Source organism: Tachypleus tridentatus, chromosome 6 (assembly GCF_004210375.1).
Source record: "Tachypleus tridentatus isolate NWPU-2018 chromosome 6, ASM421037v1, whole genome shotgun sequence".
In the NCBI taxonomy this organism is placed as follows: domain Eukaryota; kingdom Metazoa; phylum Arthropoda; class Merostomata; order Xiphosura; family Limulidae; genus Tachypleus; species Tachypleus tridentatus.
The window spans coordinates 14,530,857-14,554,052 of NC_134830.1; the positions used below are offsets into that span (position 1 = coordinate 14,530,857).

The 23,196-nt window shown below is 31.5% G+C and overlaps 1 protein-coding gene across 1 annotated transcript in view; it reads right to left on the minus strand.

Moving 5' to 3' along the window:
- Positions 1–2,500: 2,500 nt before the first annotated feature.
- The window catches only part of LOC143251966 (E3 ubiquitin ligase Rnf121-like), a 57,558-nt gene continuing 36,862 nt past the window's right edge, over positions 2,501–23,196 (minus strand). The window contains 7 exon segments of the mRNA XM_076503378.1: positions 2,501–3,558; positions 7,176–7,277; positions 9,780–9,913; positions 12,032–12,260; positions 21,321–21,387; positions 21,390–21,474; positions 22,270–22,411. Of these exon segments, the coding sequence (XP_076359493.1) occupies positions 3,438–3,558; positions 7,176–7,277; positions 9,780–9,913; positions 12,032–12,260; positions 21,321–21,387; positions 21,390–21,474; positions 22,270–22,411 (880 nt within the window). The 3' untranslated portion in view covers positions 2,501–3,437.

Here is a 23,196-nt window from a genome sequence, read left to right on the forward strand (position 1 = left end):
AGCAGTGTAAGACTAAATGGAAGGCAGCTAGTCATCACCACCCACCACCAACTCTTGAGCTACTCTTTTACCAACGAATAGCAGGATTGACCATCACATTATAATGCTCCCACAGCTGAAAGGGCAAACATGTTTTGTGTGATTGGGATTCGATCCCCGGACCCTCGGATTACCCAGTCATGATGGATAAGTTGTCTATTAGACATGACAACTGATGTAATGCCAGAATATGTAGAATTGAAGGTAGAATCTCAGATCGTCTATATGCAAAAAGTATAGCTTACTGAAACATGAAATTACTATGACAATAGAGATGTTGAGATAGCAACTGTGGCATGGGAATAAGCTACTCTGACAGGTCTTTACAATGGATACAAAAATGAAAGTTCAGATTCTCAATATACAAGATTTGGTCTGAAAAAAATGTATAAATGTCCTAACATTGAGCCTAAAGATCCAGATGATGCACAGGACAAAGGATTTGCAAAACTGAGTCTCTGGCCAAAGTAGAAATTAAACACTATTATTACAGCTTTGATGAATTAAGGCTCAATAAATTTGCAGCAAGGAATGTTTGTCTACTTCCCAAGATGTTTAGGAGAATATATGCAAAACATTCAGTGCTCTGGTATACTTAACATCCAGATGTTTTATGTATGAAATAAAAGTTTACTTATTGTCAAGAGTAAGCCCTCATTGCTTATATTTCAATCATCTTTAGAATTCCAATATGAGCTTTAAGTCTAAGTGTTGCCATCACAGGTGGTATAAATACATACAAATGATGTGCATGTGGAAAACCAAAATCCATGTACAATAATCCACTTACATTAATGGTAACCTAAAGCACTCTCTCAGAAATCCACATGTGACAACTGAGAGAAAATCTGATCATCATCAATGTAGAAACAGCTTGCAACCAATAGAGGAACTTCTACAAATGATTTTGATGGTAAAACGCAACATTCAAACACACTTTTAAAGATGTCTGGGGCCTGTGTGAGAGAGTCTGAAAGTAAAACTTACACTTTAAAAGACCTATCTTCTTAGATGTTGTAAATAAAAATGTGCAAATTGTCATACAATCTATAAGAATGAATATTTCATAAAATACACAATTCCACGTGGTATTAAATCTTTTCTAGATAAAAAAAACATTTCTAGATTATGTCTTCTCTTCTTTTTATTAAAGGATTCATTGAAGCAGTTTTGAATATTGTCAAGTGGATTATGGTGAAACTTTGTCTGAAAACGTCACACTGAACATTGAGAGTAAAGTTATTTGTTTCTAGGAACCAAACAAAACAATTATTAGCCATAATCTTTTAACACCTTACCAAGCTTGTTATTCAAGGCAAAAGAGGGAATCACAGGATTCTTCTTATGTTATGGCAACATAATCTTAATTATCTTATATAGTGCTGATTATTATGATTTGTTTGTACAAAGAAACTTATTAGGTTGTTTGTTAGATGTCTGAAATGTGAAGAATGTGATTAAAAATAAAAACATGTCACAATGTTATATGTAATGTTTCTTAATTATAGGAACATGTGGTACAAAATATTTATATATTTTTTTCTTTTTAAAATGCTTTAATTCAAACTTGCACTTGTAAAAATAAAGCCTCCTCAGCAGAATATGTCAAAAAGTTGATAATTACAACCAAATCCAGCAATAAGAAATCAATCCTATACTACTATTGAATTTGTATTCAAGATATGACCACCATATGTACAAAAAATGCTGCAATATGTTTCTCATTAAAGAACAACCATTTCACAGTTAAATACCAACATTGTTTTGTACAAATGTTCCAAATGCCATCTCAAGATAAGAAAAAAGAGAAATTCTGTTAAAGTATGAAAGAGGTGTACTTTTAAAGAAAACAGCAAGTGAACTGCATAGGATTATTTAATACAGAGATGTGATAATTAAATTAAAACAATATCAGTACAAGTTAGGAGTATGAAAAATGGCATTTCCTTAAAAATAGTGGGAGGACAATATCCACTTACATCCACCTTCAAGGCACGAGAGAAATACGTAAACAACATGTTTTTAGCAATCTTTATTACCACAGAAATTTTCATAACTTGTCTGTTTAGTATGTTTTTATGCAGTTTTAGCACAAAATTGTTCAAATGGTCCTTTCTTTCATTTGCTTTTGTACTTTTGTTCTTCTGAGTAACAGATGGTATCTACTCTGCCTGCTAGAATATTGCAGAAACTTTGCTTATTAATGTAGGAGAGTGTCAGTGACTATCACATTCCTTTGCTGGCAAAGTGGATGATGTCTGCATGTTAAAGCCATTAACTACTGCAAGAGAATAACCAGTCATGTGGTGATGTTATTGCACATAAAAAAACCAAGACTTTCTGTATCAGTTTGGAGTATTTAGTTCAACAGAGCTGCCAAGCCATTCAAAAGTACAGTAAATGTAATTATTCCTTTGTCTAACCAAATACACATTATTTTCTTGGTTTTTGTGCAAATAAAGACTGTTTAACTTCATACCACACATTTGGTATCTTTATTTTTCTCACAGCTTATAAACTCAGTTTTCAGATTACTTCACAAGTTTCTCGCTTTATCTTCCTGTTATTGAACGGACTTGTTTGATACATGAGTAGAAATCAACATAATTTAAAATACTGCAATAAAACCAGATTAGATACATGTCCCTGTAACACAGAAAACAATTATTCATGTGGGACTTCTCTGAAAAATATACAAGTATATCATCTAGTGGTACACATGGTTCCAGTGGGTTGTTTCGACAAAAACTGGAAATATCTCACCAAGCGTTTCATGTGTAAATATACAAAACCACACATACATCATCGTTCCATATTTTATTAAACTCTGTCACAAGATGCACAAGAAGGAAAATTTTGGTATGAACAATTTGTCTTAATATATAAGGTTGCCCAACTTTTAAGGGGGATGACAATAACAGAAAAAAAAAATTATTAAGCACCTCCAAAATACCAGTTACTTTCCTGTATTAACTGGGTTTCAATGAAAAATAAAAGGTAAATCTTTATTGAAACAGTTATGAAAGAAATAGAAATGTATAAGGTACACTTTCCTCAAAAATAATAAGAAAAACAAGTGTTTACAATTTTGAAGAAGCCCTTATATCTTTCTGGTTTTAATTTAGTTTTTTACATAATGCAAATTCAATTCAAACACCTAAAATTTAGTAGGATGAAATAGCTTGACAAAAATAATTTAATGCTGTTAAAACACCTCTAAAAACTGAAACATAAAAATCTTTTTGCGTTCTGTGTCATAATACAGCTTCATTTACAACAAAGAACAGAACTGAAATTAGGAATATAAATGACAAGCACACTTTAGGAATTTCCTATTATAATCAATGCATACATTTTAGATTTAATAAACTAACTTTGGAAGTTTAATATATGTCTCTTTATTCAAGACCCAACATATAATTAATGAATTGTACTCCTGCAATGATAAGTGGTTGCCATGCAACTAAATAACGTATAAAGTCTAAAAAATTTCCATAGAAGACGTGAGGTTTTTCCCATCTGAGAGAAAAAAAAACAGTTAAGGGAATAATTCTTGAAAGGTAAGTTAATCCTAAATACAATTAACAAAAACACTTTTTAAACATAACTTATATGTGCATATAATCACTTTTCAATTTGAAACAAGAGTATAACTTTAGGTTTCAAATACTACCATATACACAAAAATGTTACATATTCACAGGATGAATGCATTATATCAAAACAATTTTGACAATGTAGATCAATAAAACATGAGACAAATACAGTCAATATATAAAATTATTGTGTTCCACCAACTAAATTTTGAGTCTGGTGTTTCAGAGTAATGTGATGTCACTAAAAATTGATTGCTTTTGTCATAATACGTTCTATGTTCCTTTCTTATAATATCATTAAGTATAAGAGATATACCTCAAAAGTAATGGTATTATCAAATAAAAGAATATGGAACAATATATGACACCAGGATCTACAACAAGTTGTACCTCAAACATGGTAAGTCAAGCATAACATCTTGTAACACATAATAATCCCTAAATACAAAGGTTAGTATTAAAAGTTGTTCATGTGCCCTAAGCAACATTCAATAATATAATGAAGGACCTATGCCTGAAAATGAACAAATCCAACAGAGTATGTATTCACCAAGATTAGGTTTCCAGTCATACCTCTAGTGCCGAGAGAATGAATGAAATATTTATGATTATATTCCATATGAAAACATATCAGTCAAGTCACTGGATGCAAAATCTGTGGATTTTTAAACAACTGAACTTTGAAAATGTCACTGGGAGATCACTAAATGTATTATGGAATGCATGTAAGAAGGACTGCTGTGCTTTGTACACAATAGTAAAGATATATGTAACAAGTCATACCTTAGCAGTGGTTTTTAACAGGCAAGAACCACACTGGTTAATGGAAAAGGTTCATTTGCCCCAGAAAACAGAAACATAATCAAGAATGATCCTTGTCATGGAAAGTAACAGTTCTTATGCATACAATCTGCTCCACAACATATCTATTCAGCTGTTGCATAACTCAAGCAGCTGGAGAATGAAATGGGTATTACACTATTCCAGAAAAAGACATGTTAGTCAAGTTGCTGCATGAAGTTCCTATAGATAAAATAGTTGAAATGGGTGCTATAAAATAATTAATTTTACACACTAAATGGTTTATATAACACAAGCATATATGAGAGAGTATGCTTTTGACACAACAACTTTTTGAGAGAAACTTTTGCAAAAAATTTGCTGCAGAGCTATTATTAATATGCACAGTGATCAGACAGAGTATGTCCTTATATGGCAACATGGAAAGTAGCAGCATGGCAAAGCTCCAAAATAATTATAACATAGTAAACATCTGTATTAGGTAATCATTAGAGTGGTTAAAACTAGGGATAAATTCATAACTTGTACCTCCTCAAGGTTCTATAAACAATGTTAAATGTGTTCAAACAAAAAAAAAATGTGTGTGTCAAAATTTGTAATACTTTCATTTAAAGGTTGATTATACTTTTACACTCAACACTTTTTGTAGTTATGTATGAGTTGGAGACTAATACTAGCATGTTAAGTGTACAAATGTGCCATGAAAGTAATTGTATATATCATGCATTATGTGTGTTATGTATCTATACCCTCACAGGAAAAATCTATGATTTTTTATATGTATTTCATTTCTTTTAAGCCATGAGGAGTAAAATATTTAAGTTACAAATAAATGACAAAGAAATAGGTTCATCTTTTATTCTGAACATTAGTCTAAAAAACTTATGATAGTGATGAATCATTTTCTGTAACATGTTTTACTTGAGAACTTATTTTCAAATATTTTAGTTAAATTTCTAAAATAACTCGCAACTGACTGTGCAATATGGTGAAAATAATTTAATTAATTTTAGAAAAGAAACTGATTTTTAGATTAACACTTATCAGATGAAAATTGTGGATTTTTTAACATTTCCTGTGGTTATAAATTTATTTATCATAAAGAGAAACGGTTACAAGCAAAGCTTCACTTTCCAATAGGTATTTCTGTTATGCTAACTGTAGGAATGAAAATAACACGGTTACAATATTTTTTGATAATTGTTACAACTAAACAAGGATTTTTCTAAATTGAGGTAATGTAATGAGAAGGAAAAAAAAAAAGAAGGAGGAATTTAAAGTGTACCTTGAAATTCTCTCCCACAGATATTTTTCAGCAACTGGAAGATTTCCAAATAAAATTTGGTTCCTGGATAACTTTACATAAAAATTTAAAATATAGAAATCTGTTTTTATACTTCAGCCATTTTTATATGTCAGGACTTAGTTAATGAATGTCAAGTCATTCATACTAATTAATGAAAAACCTAACTATTTCTTTATATCAAGTGCACAATTTTGAGTGATTTTATGTAAACCACAATGGCTGGCTCGCAGATGAGTGAATAGTAAGATATATATCTTTCTCCACACAAAAAGAAATGCCTGTATACCAATCTCACCTATCCAAGAAAGTTTAGTCATATTGAATGAACACTAATATTAACTTTGTACAACAGCTTTAGTTACTTTCAACTATATAAATTTTAAATAAACTTTAGTACTATATATGTAATAAAACATTTGTTCTGTTAATTCACTTAACATTGATATTATATTATAGTATTCTTTACATACTTTACCACTTACAAACTTAATGAGAAACTATTTCAAATTTTATATCTATTTTCCTCAGTACATATTATTTCAGACTGCTGATGATGAAACTTGTACATCCTAAACTGTCCATTGAGGAAAACATGCTTTATTTAACACAATGGTGTTCCTATATCTACTTAGACCATAGAAACAGATGCTTTACTTACCACCACTGTGTTTCTATTTCTAATTATACTGTAGAAACACATGCTTTACTTACCACCACTGTGTTTCTATTTCTTATTAGACTGTAGAAACACATGCTTTACTTACCACCATGGTGTTCCTGTTTCTAATTATACTGTAGAAATACATGCTTTACTTACCACCACTGTGTTTCTATTTCTAATTAGACTGTAGAAACACATGCTTTACTTACCACCATGGTGTTTCTGTTTCTAATTATACTGTAGAAACACATGCTTTACTTACCACCATGGTGTTCCTGTTTCTAATTATACTGTAGAAACACATGCTTTACTTACCACCATGGTGTTCCTGTTTCTAATTATACTGTAGAAACACATGCTTTATTTATCACCATGGTGTTCCTGTTTCTAATTATACTGTAGTTAATTTGGATTGACAGTTCTTAAAACACTTATCTCCAGCAACATCACTAATATTAACAGCTGAACAACAACATGTACATGTTATTTAGTACAGATATAAAATATTTTAAAGGTTTTAACTATTTCACATTAAACATAATTTATGTAATTACTATTTACTAATCTCAACCTTACAGTGACCACTAGCGTAATAGTAAAAAAATTATCTGTATAATTTTTCTTTTAAACGTATTAGAGTTTCGATCAATTGTGCTACTAAACAAACTTAATTCTGCTGTTTAATGAAAGTTATTCAGTAACTACACATAAAATTAACTGTCACTAAAATATTACAATAATAGATAAACAGAGAAATACAAGTGAAGGATACGGATTACAGAACATCCTTTTCAAATCTACTTTTTCCTTGCAGTATGGACATGTCTGTTTCTTTCCCACAATACACCAGCCTCGAATACAAAATTCATGAAAACTAAAGAGTAAGTTAAGGAATCAATAAAGAAACAACACAAGTAATAAACTTCATATTTAAGATACTAATCTGCATTATTGGAACTTCCAAACACTTTTCTTGATAACGTTTTTTCAGACACTTTAATTGTACAATCCATTATCAAAATTGTTCATGATAAATAACTTAAAATATAACAACAAAGCTTCTGGCAAATTTATATTTCCACGTATGTCTCTACCTCACCGATTAATGCAACATATAAGTTTGTTCTAAATTTTCTAGTAATAGTTTTAGAGTCCCAGTTTAATATCAAAATGGTAAATAAGTTTATAACCCAGAGAGAAAAGTAATTATAATGGGAAGTATTTCCAATGACACACGACAGTTTTGACCTTGTTTTAACCAAATGTATAAGTACTGTGTGTACCTTTCCATTTAGACCTGTATAAAGGTTTAAGGTGACATGAGATACAGAGATATCCGTATATTAATGGATAATTGAGTTTACAGTATGTTCATACTTTATACATTTTGCAATTATATGACTAAGAATCATGCATATAAAACAACCAAATACTATGTACATAAATACCACGTAAAGATAACTGTTCAAATATGACATATACTGAATTAATTAAAGCAATGACAGCATGGACATTCAGATGATATAGCATATTACACTACTTACAATTTTTTAATTTCTGATGATGAAAAACCCATTTGAAGTAAAAATGTACCTCAAGATGGCTGGTATTGGTATTAAAATGCCCATACCAGCCATATTGAGGGACATTTTTACAATTTTTTAACATGACAACTGGTAGAACACATAAGCTGCAAATGCTCTGCAGAGAGTTTGTGAAATGAAATGACCAATCATTTTAAATAAAGGAATGTGTGCAGTATTCTATTTAGATGAAGTAAAATATTTAATTCAAGCATCATACAAAAATGTTTTGCCAATATTTTCAGCAAAAGCAATCTTTAATTCTGATGCTTCTGTTATGTTCTTTCAGAAAACTGATATCAACAGATACATTTTAAAAGTCAGAAACCTACAGTACACCATCAAAAACTATTTCAAATGTTCTCTACACAACAGTCTCTTCTGACTGATGTAATTATGAAAAATAGCCACAAGGAGCTACTACCCAGATCCACATGTCCAACATATAATACAAGCTATCACCACAAAAGACTGGCTTGAATGTTGGAAGTTAAAACACATCATTAAAAGTTGTTATCATGACCTTTATCACATAGTACTTCTCAGATCCTGTAAAGCACATCTCAGACTTGCTACACTTAGATTAAGAGAGAATTACTTTCTTAATACACCTATAAATTCTTAATTGGATAAGGTCTTCAATAGTCACATGGAAAAATAGAGTGTGCAACTTATCAACTAGTTTATGAAAAAAAAATCTTTTTAAATCAGAATATTTTCTATACAAATTATATATGTGTAATATCACATCCCATTACAAACAGTGTTTTCGTATCATTCTGGAATCAAGCCCTAAAGGTAGTAGTCGTTCACGTACCATGTTTGGCTTGTATTTACCATAGTGGCAAAATTTTATTTTTGACTGACACTACTTACTGGGTACCATGAGCTTTATTTTTTTTTCCCCTATGTAGGCCCCAGCAACAAGAAATACAAATTCAATATATGTTTTACTCATCTTGTAATCATAATTATCAAAGCAAAGTCCTTGATAATTTATTCTTCAAGCCCATTCTATTAATTACTGATATCTTTCTGTAAGTATCAAAAACAAGTAAATAACCATAATTTTACAAAAGTAATTTATACAGAAGTTTTATATTACTATATAAAATATATATATTTTGCTATTTTATGAGAAGATTGAATTTTTTCCATTTTCTATGAATATCACACTTATATTATTACTATATTATCTCTCAACAGTTTTCTAAGTGAACTGTGTGTGTGTATGTGTGTTTTTCTTATAGCAAAGCCACATCGGGCTATCTGCTCAGCCCACCAAGGGGAATCGAACCCCTGATTTTAGTGTTGTAAATTCGGAGACATACCGCTGTACTAGCGGGGGGCCTAAGTGAACTGATTTGAAATCAAAATATTATTTTGTTTATGACTTCAATCACTCCCTTTGTAGTTTTAGAAGTTTACCTATTATATTTACATTAATAAAGGTTTAACTTACAATATAATGTATATTATCAGGTGAAAAATTACAAAAACATTATATCCAAAGTACTTTAATAGATTGAAAACAAAACCACTGTAATCTTTGAGATATGTTTCTTCATACTCTTCATGATCACAAAAGAAAATTATAAAACCAACCAGTTGTACAAAAGATAAAAACTTTTATATTTCCACACTTTTGAAAAACCAAAAAAGGAAACATGTGCTCATGAAATGCAGGCTCTTTTTTTTTTTTTCAAAATATGTTAAAATAAAGGATACAGTACCTATGAGTATAGGTTTTATATTAAGATATATTTGAAAAAAAATAATCAAAGAAAGGATACACATGTTCACAAGCTAACTTGTACGTTTTCTCTACAATGGCCTCTGAATTGTTTTGCACAAGAATTTTATTCCCACAAACTGCACAGACATTTGGTTCTAATTGACGAACTGGAACTCCAGTTGGTGTATAGTACTGATAAGATAGGAATTAAATTATTCAAATATTTGAATACAATTTATTATTCAAATTTTCAAAATCACAGCCAACAAACAATGCTACAAATTCGTTAATGATGCAAATGAAAACCATTCATCTTTTATGTATTTCAAGTAATTTTTAAAGCAGATTCAGTACAAGTACCTAAGACAGTGAAATATTAAAATACTCATGTCTGCAAATTTGCCTTATTTAACCCATAAGTATATGATACTGGCAATTATTTCACAGTTACATATAATACTTTTGTTTCAAAGCAGTTCTTTTAATCAGTTTGTTAAATTTTCTAGAAACTTAAGTATTTGGATATGACAGCTTTATTTTGGCACATAAGAAAAAAGTTTAATGAGACTTTTATTGTTCTGAGTTAAAGACACAAGTTTCTATATTCACCTTGTCTATAAAAAGCTCACTGTTTTTAAACCAGAAAGCATACACAGCAGTCAAGAGTAAGCATACAAATCAATTTAAACTTGTTATAAACTAGTTTATTGAACTTGACCTTTAACTTATCTGTGCCTGCAGTGATAACACTAATGACAATTGAACAAAAGCTATCTAAGCATATATGTTGAAGTTGAGAAAAAGAGTAGTTGTCATTTCCAAAAAAAGCACATCTAGTTAAAATTTACACTTTAAGAAAAAATAAAGAAACTTATTTATATATCATCATCTTCTGCGAAACATTTTTTTCATTCCACAGAAAATCTTTCTTGTAGAGCATACTAATTCAGCTGTATAAATAGGAAAAATTTATCTATTCTACCGAGTAATAAATAACACAAACAATCAGTTTACATATTAAACATTAGAAAGACACAACAGAAAATTACTTCAGCAATAAACAATGGGAAAATCAAACAAACAGAAAACCAAAAATAGAAATGATAAAGTAATACATCAATGTCTATTAACTTTTTTGATTTAGGGAGAAATAAATATAAAAAAGGTACAAAAATAAAAAGAGGAACATAGTAAACAGTAACTAATGCAAAGTGTATGTTGAAGTTTATAAGTATTGTACTGTAGAAACCAGTATAAATGTACAACTTAGTTATGAGTCAAGTAAGACATTTTGGGTTGTAAACTTTTACTTACAAAATCATAAATGTTGGTTTACTTTTTATAAATTATTTACCTTCAACAGATCTACAAGAATCAACCAGCAGCTACAAGACTTAAATGCAGTGCTAAAACTTAGTTCTAGTATTTGCAGTGGTTGAATGTGTGTGTTTTCTTATAGCAAAGCCACATCGGGCTTTCTGCTGAGCCCACTGAGGGGAATTGAGCCCCTAATTTAAGTGTTGTAACTCCATACTTACCACTGTACTAGCAGGGGGCTTCACTGGTTGATTGAAGAATTCTGTACACGTTTCACCCTTTCAATTTTAATGAATCTTATCCATCTGGTTTGAGAATTTCAGTTTAGATTTAAATTAAGGAGGATATTTAAATATCTGTGTTATTGTGTCAAGACTCCTGAATTAATATAACTTCCATCTATATACCATTGAAAAACAAAACTTGAATCTAGTGTCAGATTTGTCATTAGTATTGCATTACTGTTAAATGACAAAAAGTACATTATTTGAAAAAAACATTTTTTTCATGCATTTATATGTATTATAGACAGTGATGGATATTTAGTTTTCAATGAAGGTTTTTACAGTTTTCACTTTCTGCCCATCACAAGCATAATAAATTACCACATTTTGAGATGCAGTGATGTTGTTAATTGGTTATTAAGCTTTGGATTTATATTTCGAATTAGGAATGCTCCCTTTTTTCTTTAATACTCCTGCACCTGTTGATTAGTCTATTATTTTGAAGTGTTCATTGTTTGGCTTCTTACTACACTCTTTGTTTAGATAGTTGTAAACTTTAAACAAAAACTAGAGCAAGAAGTTGTTCATGTTATTCTTCTCATCAATTTTGTTTACCATACACCTCAAGACGTTTTAGAAATTATCATAAAAACTGGTATTTTTTTCTTGGCTTAGTTGTATTCTCCTATGATATAAAACACTTCTACTGTGTAAATCTTGTAATAATTACAAACAATACCTTGTAGTCAAAGGGTTTATACTAACTTACTCCAATAGTTGCAGCCATTTTATCAGTTATAATTTCAGCTATATCTCTGCCCAAAACACCATAGTAAAGTCCATAGAAAAGACACACAAGTCCACAGTCCAGCCAGGTTTGAGGTTGAGCTCGAAACATAAGGTTCACTCCAAGCAGTGTTAGCATAACAACAACATAGCCTAATACTCCAAGCCCATAACTTATCATGTATATGAGATAAAACCACTTATACACCAACCTGTAAGAAATAAAGTAAAAATATGAGATTTTATACAAATGCATTATATTGTTTACAAAATAATAAATTATTCTAAAATAAAAACAACTTAATAAAATTTATTACTATTGCTTTAATATTTATACAAAAAAGAAATTAATGTCAAACATTTAAACAAAAATAATAGAAATGTATAATTTAAACACAACACTTCAATAACTTATTCACCATTCTTTTAGAAAATTACAAAATTTACATTTTTGTAAGCTGAAAATGTATTTCTGATAAATACTTACCTATTCTCACAAACAGTTTTCCTCAAATTATGCTACACTCTATGTGTAAATTTCCATTTCATATTAACCTTGATACTCTCATCTACCCTCACTTGTATTAATGTGAGACATCTGCATGCTATTACGTAAATGATTGTGCAGTAACCCTCAATCAATATGAGTGCAACATGACTCATTCTGTCTCTCGCACTTTCTCTTCTGTGCAGTTCAAAGTCACTTTAAGATCAGGCAGTACATACAAAACCAACACCAGAAGTGGGGAATATGGGTGGGAAATGTGAGGTAGGTAAATATCTATTGGAAATACATCTGCAGCATAAGAAAATGTTAACTTCCAACACAACATCTTACCTCTTTTTAAAAACACCTAGAATATTACAATGAGTTGACAGAGGATCCAGTGAGAAGATGATTCCCTTTAGAAATACCCAAAGGAGGACCATGGGGAGTGTTAATAAGCAGAAGGCAACAGTACTGTGGGAGACTGCATCACTTGTGAACCAGGAATATTCTGTCCACAAGACTCTCACAAATAAAGGCAGAAGCAGTTGAAAGACCCCCACAGCTTAAACTGTGTGCACATCCAACACAACCACTACTATATCTGTGAAGAACCAACATCTGGGGAATGGTAGGAAGATGGATAGAAAGGTGAGGGTGCATCTTCATCCCAACACCAGGTGGCATTGGGAATGTATCATATAGTGGTTAAAATTATTTTAGCATTTCTTTCTTTTATTTCAACTGTGTTGTACCTTAGCCCAAGTTTCACCCAGATGATCAAAGTACACACATATGCTACATGTTTATCATTAACTAGGTGAAATTTCAAGATCACAATTCTGAAGCATTTGCAGCACTGAAGTATCTTATGCTATTTTTAAATGCTTCAGGATATGAAAAATATAATTTTATAAAATTCCACGTATGACATACATACAGTATGAAGAAAAACTGAACACTTGGTGAATGCATCATAGAAGTTAGACAGTAATGATTGAATAAGAAAGGGAATGTATCTACCAAATTTCAACAAAGATGCATTTTGGGTGATATTGAGTATCAACTGTTTATTCCATCTACATAAACAAATGCAACTGCAGCTGAAAGAAAACTATTAAAAAGTTTATGTAACATCACTTGAGATTGAAAACAAGTTGCATAAAAGGAATTAACAAGGAAATCAGAGACATTTGATGTAACTTTGATGTGAAGAGGCTGTCAATTTACCATCTTTGATTACAACAAGTCATTGAATCAGTTTTAGTTTTATTTCCAAAAATTGATGATGAGTCAACAAAATTCATTTAATTAAATGACAGATCTATTTGTGAGTTGGATTTGTACACTGTTTGGAGTCATAAGAATAGCAAAGAAATTTGTATGAAAACATGTTTTGGGGCTAAACGTCAGTTTCTTGACTCAATCAACAAACCATGAAACCTGCTGCTAAAGAAACTAATCCAATATCCATAAGCCTAGAACATCACTAAAAATGTCAGTAATCCAAAATACTACAAGTTTTCCTGCTCAGGTTCCATGTAAATAATTATCGCAATCTCTCTCTCAATCAAATATTGTAGCTGGGAAATTGATGTAAAAATGTTTAGTATTAAAAGAGACTCATAAAATATTATAATTGATAATGCATTGGTTATAGTAGGAAATTTAATGAATATAATTAAAAGTTTAATTACAGAATAGGTAACTGCTCAGACCAAGGAGTTTAGTAATTTTTAACAATGAAGCTTTTCAAATTACCTTTGGTAATCTCGATGTAGCTGAGCATCTTAATATATTGACTTAAAGTGCTGTTTCAGTTTGGAAAAACTGAGTCATTTCTTTATTCAAACTGTAAACTTCTTTGAGATGGAAACATGTGTACTCCACTCATGACTATAAATCTGGATTTTAAATAAATCTCTTGATAACTAGATAACCAACTCCAAAAGACTAGCCTACATGGTGTTGCATTACAGTTCCAAGAATGATGACATTGTAAAAGTTTTCCCCACCCAGTAGGAGTAACATACACACTAAATTAAAATTGGCCATCCTTCAGCAACAAATTAGATTTGAATGGCATGCTTCTTAACCAAATAGAAAGAGCAGATTTCTAAACATATTTCCCTTACGTTTTCCATGATCTATTTCAATTTAAACATTGACTAGAAAGACATACAGTTGCTAAGTGCATTGTTGGAGATTGTTATCTGTAGGATATCCCTATTAAAAACATAAATTGCATGATGGAAAAAAAATGGCTGTGGAATCCAAAAATTAGATCTATTACTTCTAGTAACAGTATTGGTCTTCCAGTTATGAAACATTTTGATGCTTTTCAGGTATTTCTGGCCTTTTCTGATACAAAGATTTATGTTTTAAGAAACTTGTTTTCATTAAAAAGATTAAAAACTCCAAAATAATGGAATTTTCTTAACATTTGTGATATGGCACAATTTGAGTAACATTAAATGCTTGCCCAACAAACAGGTCTAGATATCATGATGTGGTGTGGTATTCTGAAAACCATTCGTGGCCTATTAGCAAACAATGCATTAATTGCTATGGCAACAGATTTACACTTTCACACAAAATGTGTAATTGTTTCACGCATGTGGTATTTAATAGTGATACTTTTAAAATTCACATTTGCTTCCTTACTAATCGTCTTCAGAAAAGTTGCTGTTACGTCATGCGTTAAAGAGATATCAAAGATCAGATATGAAATAAAAATAAATTAAGTAGCCTAAAAAACTAAAAAAAATTGAAATGGTTTGACTTTTTTCTTCTTACATAAAAGACAAGTTCACAATAAAATAAACTGAAATATACTGATATCTTTATATACAGTTTCATTTCAATTTACTTAACACCCTTTGTGTAACTTAGTGATTTTTCTGATATCCTCCACTATAGACTGCATTTTACAATAAGCTACAGGATTGGCCCATAAAACTACTTGTGGGCTCCTAAAAATGCATATTGTTTAGGCCCAGTTTTCTCCCTAAAGGAAAAGTTAAGCAAGATATTCTAAGATTAGAAGAGTTAAAAGGTATATGATGTATATATTTCCATTTCTTAATTTTAAACATTTTATTACACATTATTTTGATCATAATTACCTACAGTTAGTGATATACTGGAGAAAACAGAAAATAAAATAAAAATATTTACCTTAAGAAACTTTTGATGTTAATTTAGGTTTTAAAGATTATTCAAATAAAACATTAAAACTGAAAGAATATAAATGGTATTTTTATGAAAATTACTTTGCAAGTGAAGTATTCAAAGCCAGAGTGCAAATAACTACACTGAATAACAAATTTGTATTAGAAACAGTAGAAAATTATTAAAATTAAATATTATTTCTTCTGAAACAACATTCTTTTAGGAAATTTATTGTCAAATTTTAAACAGTTTCATCCACTAATTATATTTTTTGTCACAAGATGTAATGATAGCAACCTTATGTACCTATTCTGCAGGGAAATGGTAGTTAGAGGGTTAAGAATAAGAATACTTGGTTAGGTGACACCCAACACTGAGTGAGATCCAACTAAACAAGAAAGACACCTGCAAAGAAAATGAAAAAAAAAAAAAGAACAATTACTTGCTTTGCAAAGAGACACTGTGGAGTTCAAAATGACAGTGGGAGAAAGCCAAAACTCTATAGAAAATAAATGGCTGTGTGATGAAGATAATAAGCAATAAAGGTATGGCAACTGGTCCAAATACCAGAGCTAATGACATCCTCCATTGAATGATGGAAATAAGCAGCTTGGAGCATGGCAAGACAACAAATTTAATGGAAAGATACATATAAAAGATGACAATCATCAAGAAATAGTGAAGAATAATAAAACCAATAAACTGGTGAATCCAATCCATTACCCTTTTGGATTAGAGTAGAAAGGATTTTGAGTAGAAAGGATTCCAAGGAATAAATAATCAAGAGTTGAAACCATGGAAAGAAGTACTTTATGCCAGAGAGCCCTAAACAAACAGCTGAGGGGATCCAGATTACAATATCATAAAGGTGTAATATACAGGCAAATTTTTAGGCAGAAAAGAATGACTGGGGAAGAAGACCACTTAGGAACTGCAAAACAAGGTGTAGTAGACATCAAAACTAAACACATCTGACTACAACATCAGCATGCCAATAATAGGAGAAAAAGGGTTTTCAAGGAAAGGTGATATATAGAACAAGTTACAAGGGTTCAAAGGGAGGTAGGATAAGAATATAAAGAATGATGTTGAGATTCAAACCTGGGAGAGAGACAAGTTGAGGAGACGGGTGGTGCAGAGGGAACAGAACAAAAGGGAGAGGGCAGACAAACAGAAGACAAGGCAAAATTTGTAACATGAAGTATGGATGACAAAACCATGCAATAGTCCCAATGGAAAAAATCAAGAGGGCCATGTTAAAGAGCCAGGTTAGAAATGGTAGGATGAGACAGATGATAACCATGACATATGGATCAGCAATGGTACATGCATCATTTCCTTTGGTACACTGCCATGAAAAAAAAAAAAAAGGGACTTATAGAATGGGGAATCAAGGATACCACATGCTATAAAAATCTTGGCCTCTGGGTCAGGAACTATTAAAAAGTCACATATGAAGTCCAAGTGTGGGAACAGATGGATGACATGCTGGATTGAGGCCAATGAAGAAGAGTGGGAAAAATATTGAGAGGATGCAACATCCATAGCAAGCACAGAAGTGGAAACCACAGCTGAACCAGCTAACATGGAGTCACACACAGTTATCTGGATCATGTGAAAGACCCAGGAAATAAGATGAATGGAAGAGTTAGTATACACATACAAAATAAAAATATATTAAGTAGCCTGAAGAAAAAAAAAAGAAATGGTTTGGATCTTTTTCTTTTTACATAAAAGAAAAATTCATAATAAAATAAACTTATGTTCAAGAAAGATTTTAACCAAACATCAAATGGTACATCCACAGCTTGATTTCACTACTCCAGTCAAAGGATGTGGAATAGAAGACCAAAACCTTGGTAGCTGAGAACTAAGATGAGTTGCAAAGATACCCAACTCTGAAAAACTTCACTACACACACAGCCCCAAAACACATGGGTCCATTAACTGCTCCTTAGAGAGAATTCTATCGAAACATGATAAACATGTAACATGATTCAATGTAACCAAAATACAACAAGCTGTCAACAAAAGAATTTGATCACTGTTGAGTTGTTGGAATGCACCATCACCAACTAATCATTAAGGCCTGGTTGGAAATCAACCAAAGCCTGATGAAATGGGAGGAGCTCCAAGAGGTTGATATGAAGAGAGGACTCTGACAGAATGCACTACCTTGAAACTTTCTGAGCATTCAGGTAAGCACTCCAACCAGAAAGAGAAACATCTGTAAAGTGGTGACATTTTGTACAAGGAAAAGGAAGACCAACAACCAGAAATATTCAGTCTGTAAAGAAAGAAAAACAGAGCATTATCCAATGAATCTTAAATAATACTTCACTGGTCTAACAAAACCTACTGAAGGTGATGCATGTAAGCAAGGAAGATGGATAAGAGTTTCCATTGAAGCCTACATCTACAAAAAAAAAAAAAAAAAAAAAGATAGTGGGAGAGAGAGAGAGAGAGAGACAGAGAACCTGTCATGTAGAATAAGAAAGATGAAAAGCTCCATAATCCTATGCTGAAGTAAATAATGTAGGGCCTGAATGAGTAGGAAACTGAACAACACTCCAAGATGAACTAGGTATTGCATGGAGATGAGGACAGACGACTTCACCTTTACCAACTTACCAACATAAGATGCTTATCCAAGGAGAAACTAAGTATGAAGGGCATAGTTGGCATGTAAGGAAGCTGGAAGTTGTGTGTTTTCTTATAGCAAAGCCACATCAGGCTATTTGCTGAGTTCACTGAGCTGGAAGTAGTAAGTCATACATATAATGATGGAAACAAAGGCCTTGAGAATGATGAAGATGGGCAATCACCAGAGCACTTGATAAAAAACAAAGGGAGCAAAATGAGCCTGAATAAACAAGCCTGGAATTGAAACATCCCTCCAAAATAGATAAATCAAAACTAATAATGGGCTTGAATGGTAGATAGAAATGTGTAGGTACACATCTTACAGATCGACCTTTGTCATTTACAGATCAAGGAGGAAAATCCAATGAAGGACAAGAAAAAACTCCATGTTGAAATTTCAGGACCAAGAAGCTGTTCAGAGCTGACAAAGCAATGATAGAGATCTTCCTCTTTAATGGAACCTTTGTTAAAAAGGTCCCAAAATGTTTCTAAATGACGATAGCAGACAAAAGGATTTTAAAGAGAAGAACTGAAAAGAAGGACCAGACCTTCTAAAACCACCTTCATAACTGTGGCTGAGGAGTTTGGTCCCCACAGATCATTAAGTCACAATATAGTTGCAGGTAGCCTCAGAGATTGCACCACAAGGACCAATGGTAAACCTCAGGACTATAAGAGGCTGAAACCAGCAAGGAAGAAGAAGGATGAAATAGAAGAACAAGTGCAGGAGGGGTTTGAGATCAATGGGAGGTTTGCAACTAGTTTCTGCATCAATTCTCATGAACAATAATATCTAGAGAGGGAAAAAAACACTAAATACTGGCACAAAGGCTCATCACCTATTAGGACAGGAATTCAATCATAGAAAATTAGTGATGAGGATAAAACATAACAAACCTGATTGATTAATTTGAGAAACTGGAAAAGAGGCATGGACACATCTCTTGAAACAACATGCAAATGTGAAGTATAGGCAGGTGGAGGAAACAGGCTGTCCAAATCCTCACTATCATGTTCAATCAAACTCTCACCTGGTATATGAGATTAATTGTCAGGTGGTTCGGAAGACTGCATAAAGGTATCTGACTTCCTGTGAACCAGAGCCATTACTTCCTACATAGATAAAGTTGCTCAGACACCAATGAAGTGACCAGCAAATCAGTTGTAGTAGTGACATCAACTGTGGAAGGTGCCCCATGGAGTTGAAAGTGAACGACCAGTGGTGTTAACCCAGAAAAAAAACAATTTACTCTGACTCTGTTCTCACATCATTAAAAGTTGAAAAAGTATGGTGAAAAATTATGTGATGCCTAATGACCAAGAGAAAACTTGATTGCCTAAGAAAAGTTTCAGTCAAGAACATGTCTTAACAGTTAGACTGCCAATCAAGAAGTGATTTTTCACTACATAGAAGAGTGTGTGTTAGTAACTATTAGAGTTGTGTAGCAATCTCTATTTGTGGAGGGTTGTTGCACAATCCTTTACATGATAGTATGCAGATGACTCATTGAGTAAAAGGCAGAGTATATGGGAGTACTAAGGCTGGTATGAAGCAAAAACTTTGCAGTATGAGTAAAAGTTATTTGTGAGAGGAGGTAAGATATCATATCAGAAATTGGTATTATCATATAAAGAGTGATAACCTCATATGTATGGAACTTCATAAAATTACAAACCATTTCAAGATTTCAGAAACTTTTACAAAGCTACAGAACTGTCTTCAACAACAACAAAAAAAGTTTTAAAATAATGTTTTGAATAAAGCTACTCAACCATTTATCACTTTTATGCCTGTTAAGATAAACAAATGACATAATTAAAAGAAGTATTTTGGTGATAACTTAAAAGATTAAATGAAATGAAAAAATGTTATGAGTTTTCATATCTTTAGTGAATCTAATAATAATCAAGGCTGCAGATTTTACAATAACATAAACTAATGAATAGGAAATTTGACAAGTGAAAAGTTGGTTAATTTATTGAATTTTGCACAAAGCAACACAAGGGCTATCTGCACTATCCATCCTTAGTTCAGTAGTGTAAGACTAGAAGGAAGGCAGCTAGTCATCAACATCCACCTCTAGCTATTGGGCTACTATTTTACCAACAAATAGTGGGATTGACAATCACATTAGAATGCCCTCAAGGCTGAAAGAGTGAGCATGTTTGGTGTGATGAAGTTTCTAACCCATGACCTACAGAATGTGAGTCGAGCTCCCTAACCACCTACCCACATTAGTGATAAGACACAATTTCTACAAATTATTCAACACAAAGTATATTTCTTCATTTTCCAATGGGGGGAAATAAAAAAAGTAACTACACCATGGTTTACACATATACACAGGAAATAAATCATCCCCTTCTCATTCCTCAAAGCAGTGGTTTCCAAACCTTCACAATTCACAACTCAAATAGTCAGGCAATTTTTTGGAACCCTTGTTCTAAGTAGGAAGAGGGATGCTGTTCTTATATAAAATGGAAATATATTTTACTATATTTATATTTTACTATGTTTTGTTTTACAATCCACCATCAGTTAGGATCCACAGTTTGGGAACTGCTGCTCTAAGTAATTGCTGTGTATTATGAACATTATGTATGTGTGTGATTTTTTATTTCATAAATATAAAAACCCAATCATTAAATACCTTTTGCACTTTTTTGAAGAGGAAGTTAAGATTTTATGTTCAATTAACAGATTAGTATAGCTTGTTAAATCATCTCTAAAACCATAAAAAACTCTAATATGGTATCAATCTGATTACCTAAACTGCCCTGCAGTTAAAGTAACTCATGTTTTTATGACAATAAAGGAAAAAAGTTTGTATAACTTAAACTCAATCCATCATCTCTGTCTTTGATGACATAGTATCAACATAACAAATTTTTTGCTATTATTACCAAACAAAAACAAAAAAACTGCATTTCCAGTAAGTGAAGGTTAAAAAACAAGGACTCATAGCCTTACCTTGGTGTTCTTCCAGATATGGGTTTCTGCAAACCTCGGCTAACTACAATACATGTTAATATTGTAAAATTGCCCAAATGATAATAAAACGCCACCAATGGTTTCGAAGGCTAACTAAGACAGGAATGATCCACATACCCAACAGAGAAACTCTCTATGATTTAAGAAAAAAAAATAAGATAACATTTTCATTTCTTTAGTTCAAAATCTAATGAGCAAGAAAGATTTTAACCAAACATCAAATGGTACATCCCCAACTTGATTTTACACTCGCTATAAAGTTATCTCACATGCAATGATACAGATTTATTTTTCATTTATATAATAAGATACACTTCAAATACACAGATACAGAAAATTAATTTCTAAAATTTGAGTGCACAATTCAGATGTTAAGATTTTAGCTGAAAACAGAATTATGGTTTCTATTTTTGGAGATACTAACTGCAGGGAAAAGGAATTTAATAAATAATAATACAATATTAAAGATAATTTTTAAATTACATAGTGTAAACATTTTATTCTGTCAAATTAAATATGGAAAACAGGATCATTTACAATTAGCTTCATAAACATGTTGTCTTTTTTAATAAGACTTGTAATACCTATTTTAGTGTGTTAATAGTATACCTAACATCTTGTGTGTTATTAATATACCTAATATCCTGTATGTTATTAATATAAAGGAATTTAATAAATAATAATACAATGTTAAAGATAATTTTTCAATTATATAGTGTAAACATTTTATTCTGTCAAATTAAATATGGAAAACAGGCTCATTCACAATTAGCTTCATAAACACACTGTCTTTTCAATAAGGCTTGTAATACCTATTTTAGTCTCATCTAATAGGACCTGTAATGCATATTTCAGTTTTACATAATAAAACCTGTAATGCCTACTTGTTCTTATCTAACAGGACTTGGTATGTATATTTCAGTCTTACCTGATAGGACCTGTAATGCCTTTTTTTCCATTCAACAAGAATCAACTGGGCAACCACAACAGCTGTGATAAGAATAAGAACCATCCATGCATGCATAGTATCATGTCCACGGTGTCTGGCATGGAGTCTTTGGTGTTCAATCCTAAAGTATCAATATTCTTAATAAGTTTGTTTGTAGTTAAGCACAAAGCTATACAATGGGCAATCTGTACTCTGCAGACCATGGGTATCGAAACCCAGTTTCTAGAGTTTTAAGTTATAATAAAAAATTTAAAAATCCCAAATCACATGCACTTACTATTAAGACTTTAACAGCTTCTTTAGTCATTTTTATCATGATCTTAAAGCCTTACTTTGAAGTTTACTTGTATAAACAAAAACAGATTTGTCTAAAATTGCAAGACATATAAACTATTTTCATTTTAATTCTAAAAGTTCAATATCAGAGTTTGTAAGACAAAGAACTTAAATGCTCACATAAGATAGATAGAAACAAATGTGGAGGAATTTTGAAATAAGCAAGTAGCAGCAAAAGTCTTAATCTTTGATCAAAAGTATGCTAATTACTTAAATTATATAAATCAGAATTACAAATCACCTCACAAACTAATGAAGTCAATTCTCTATAACAAAACTATAACTTATTGTTTAAGGATATTCTTCTAATATTTTAATCAACAAAATTCATACCATTTGCTACAGGAAGTTTTGTAATGATACAGTAATGACATGCAATGTTTATAAGCTTCTTGCTTATCTAGATTTTGTCAAACCTTGATTTTGGCAAGATTTGGCAAAAAACAAATGTTATGGTATTAGCATATAGCCTGTCAAAATTGACAGGGCAAGTATTACCATCCCCACCCCATAGGATAACCCAAACTGACATATCATAACTGAAATAAATAAAATTTGGAAAAATTAACC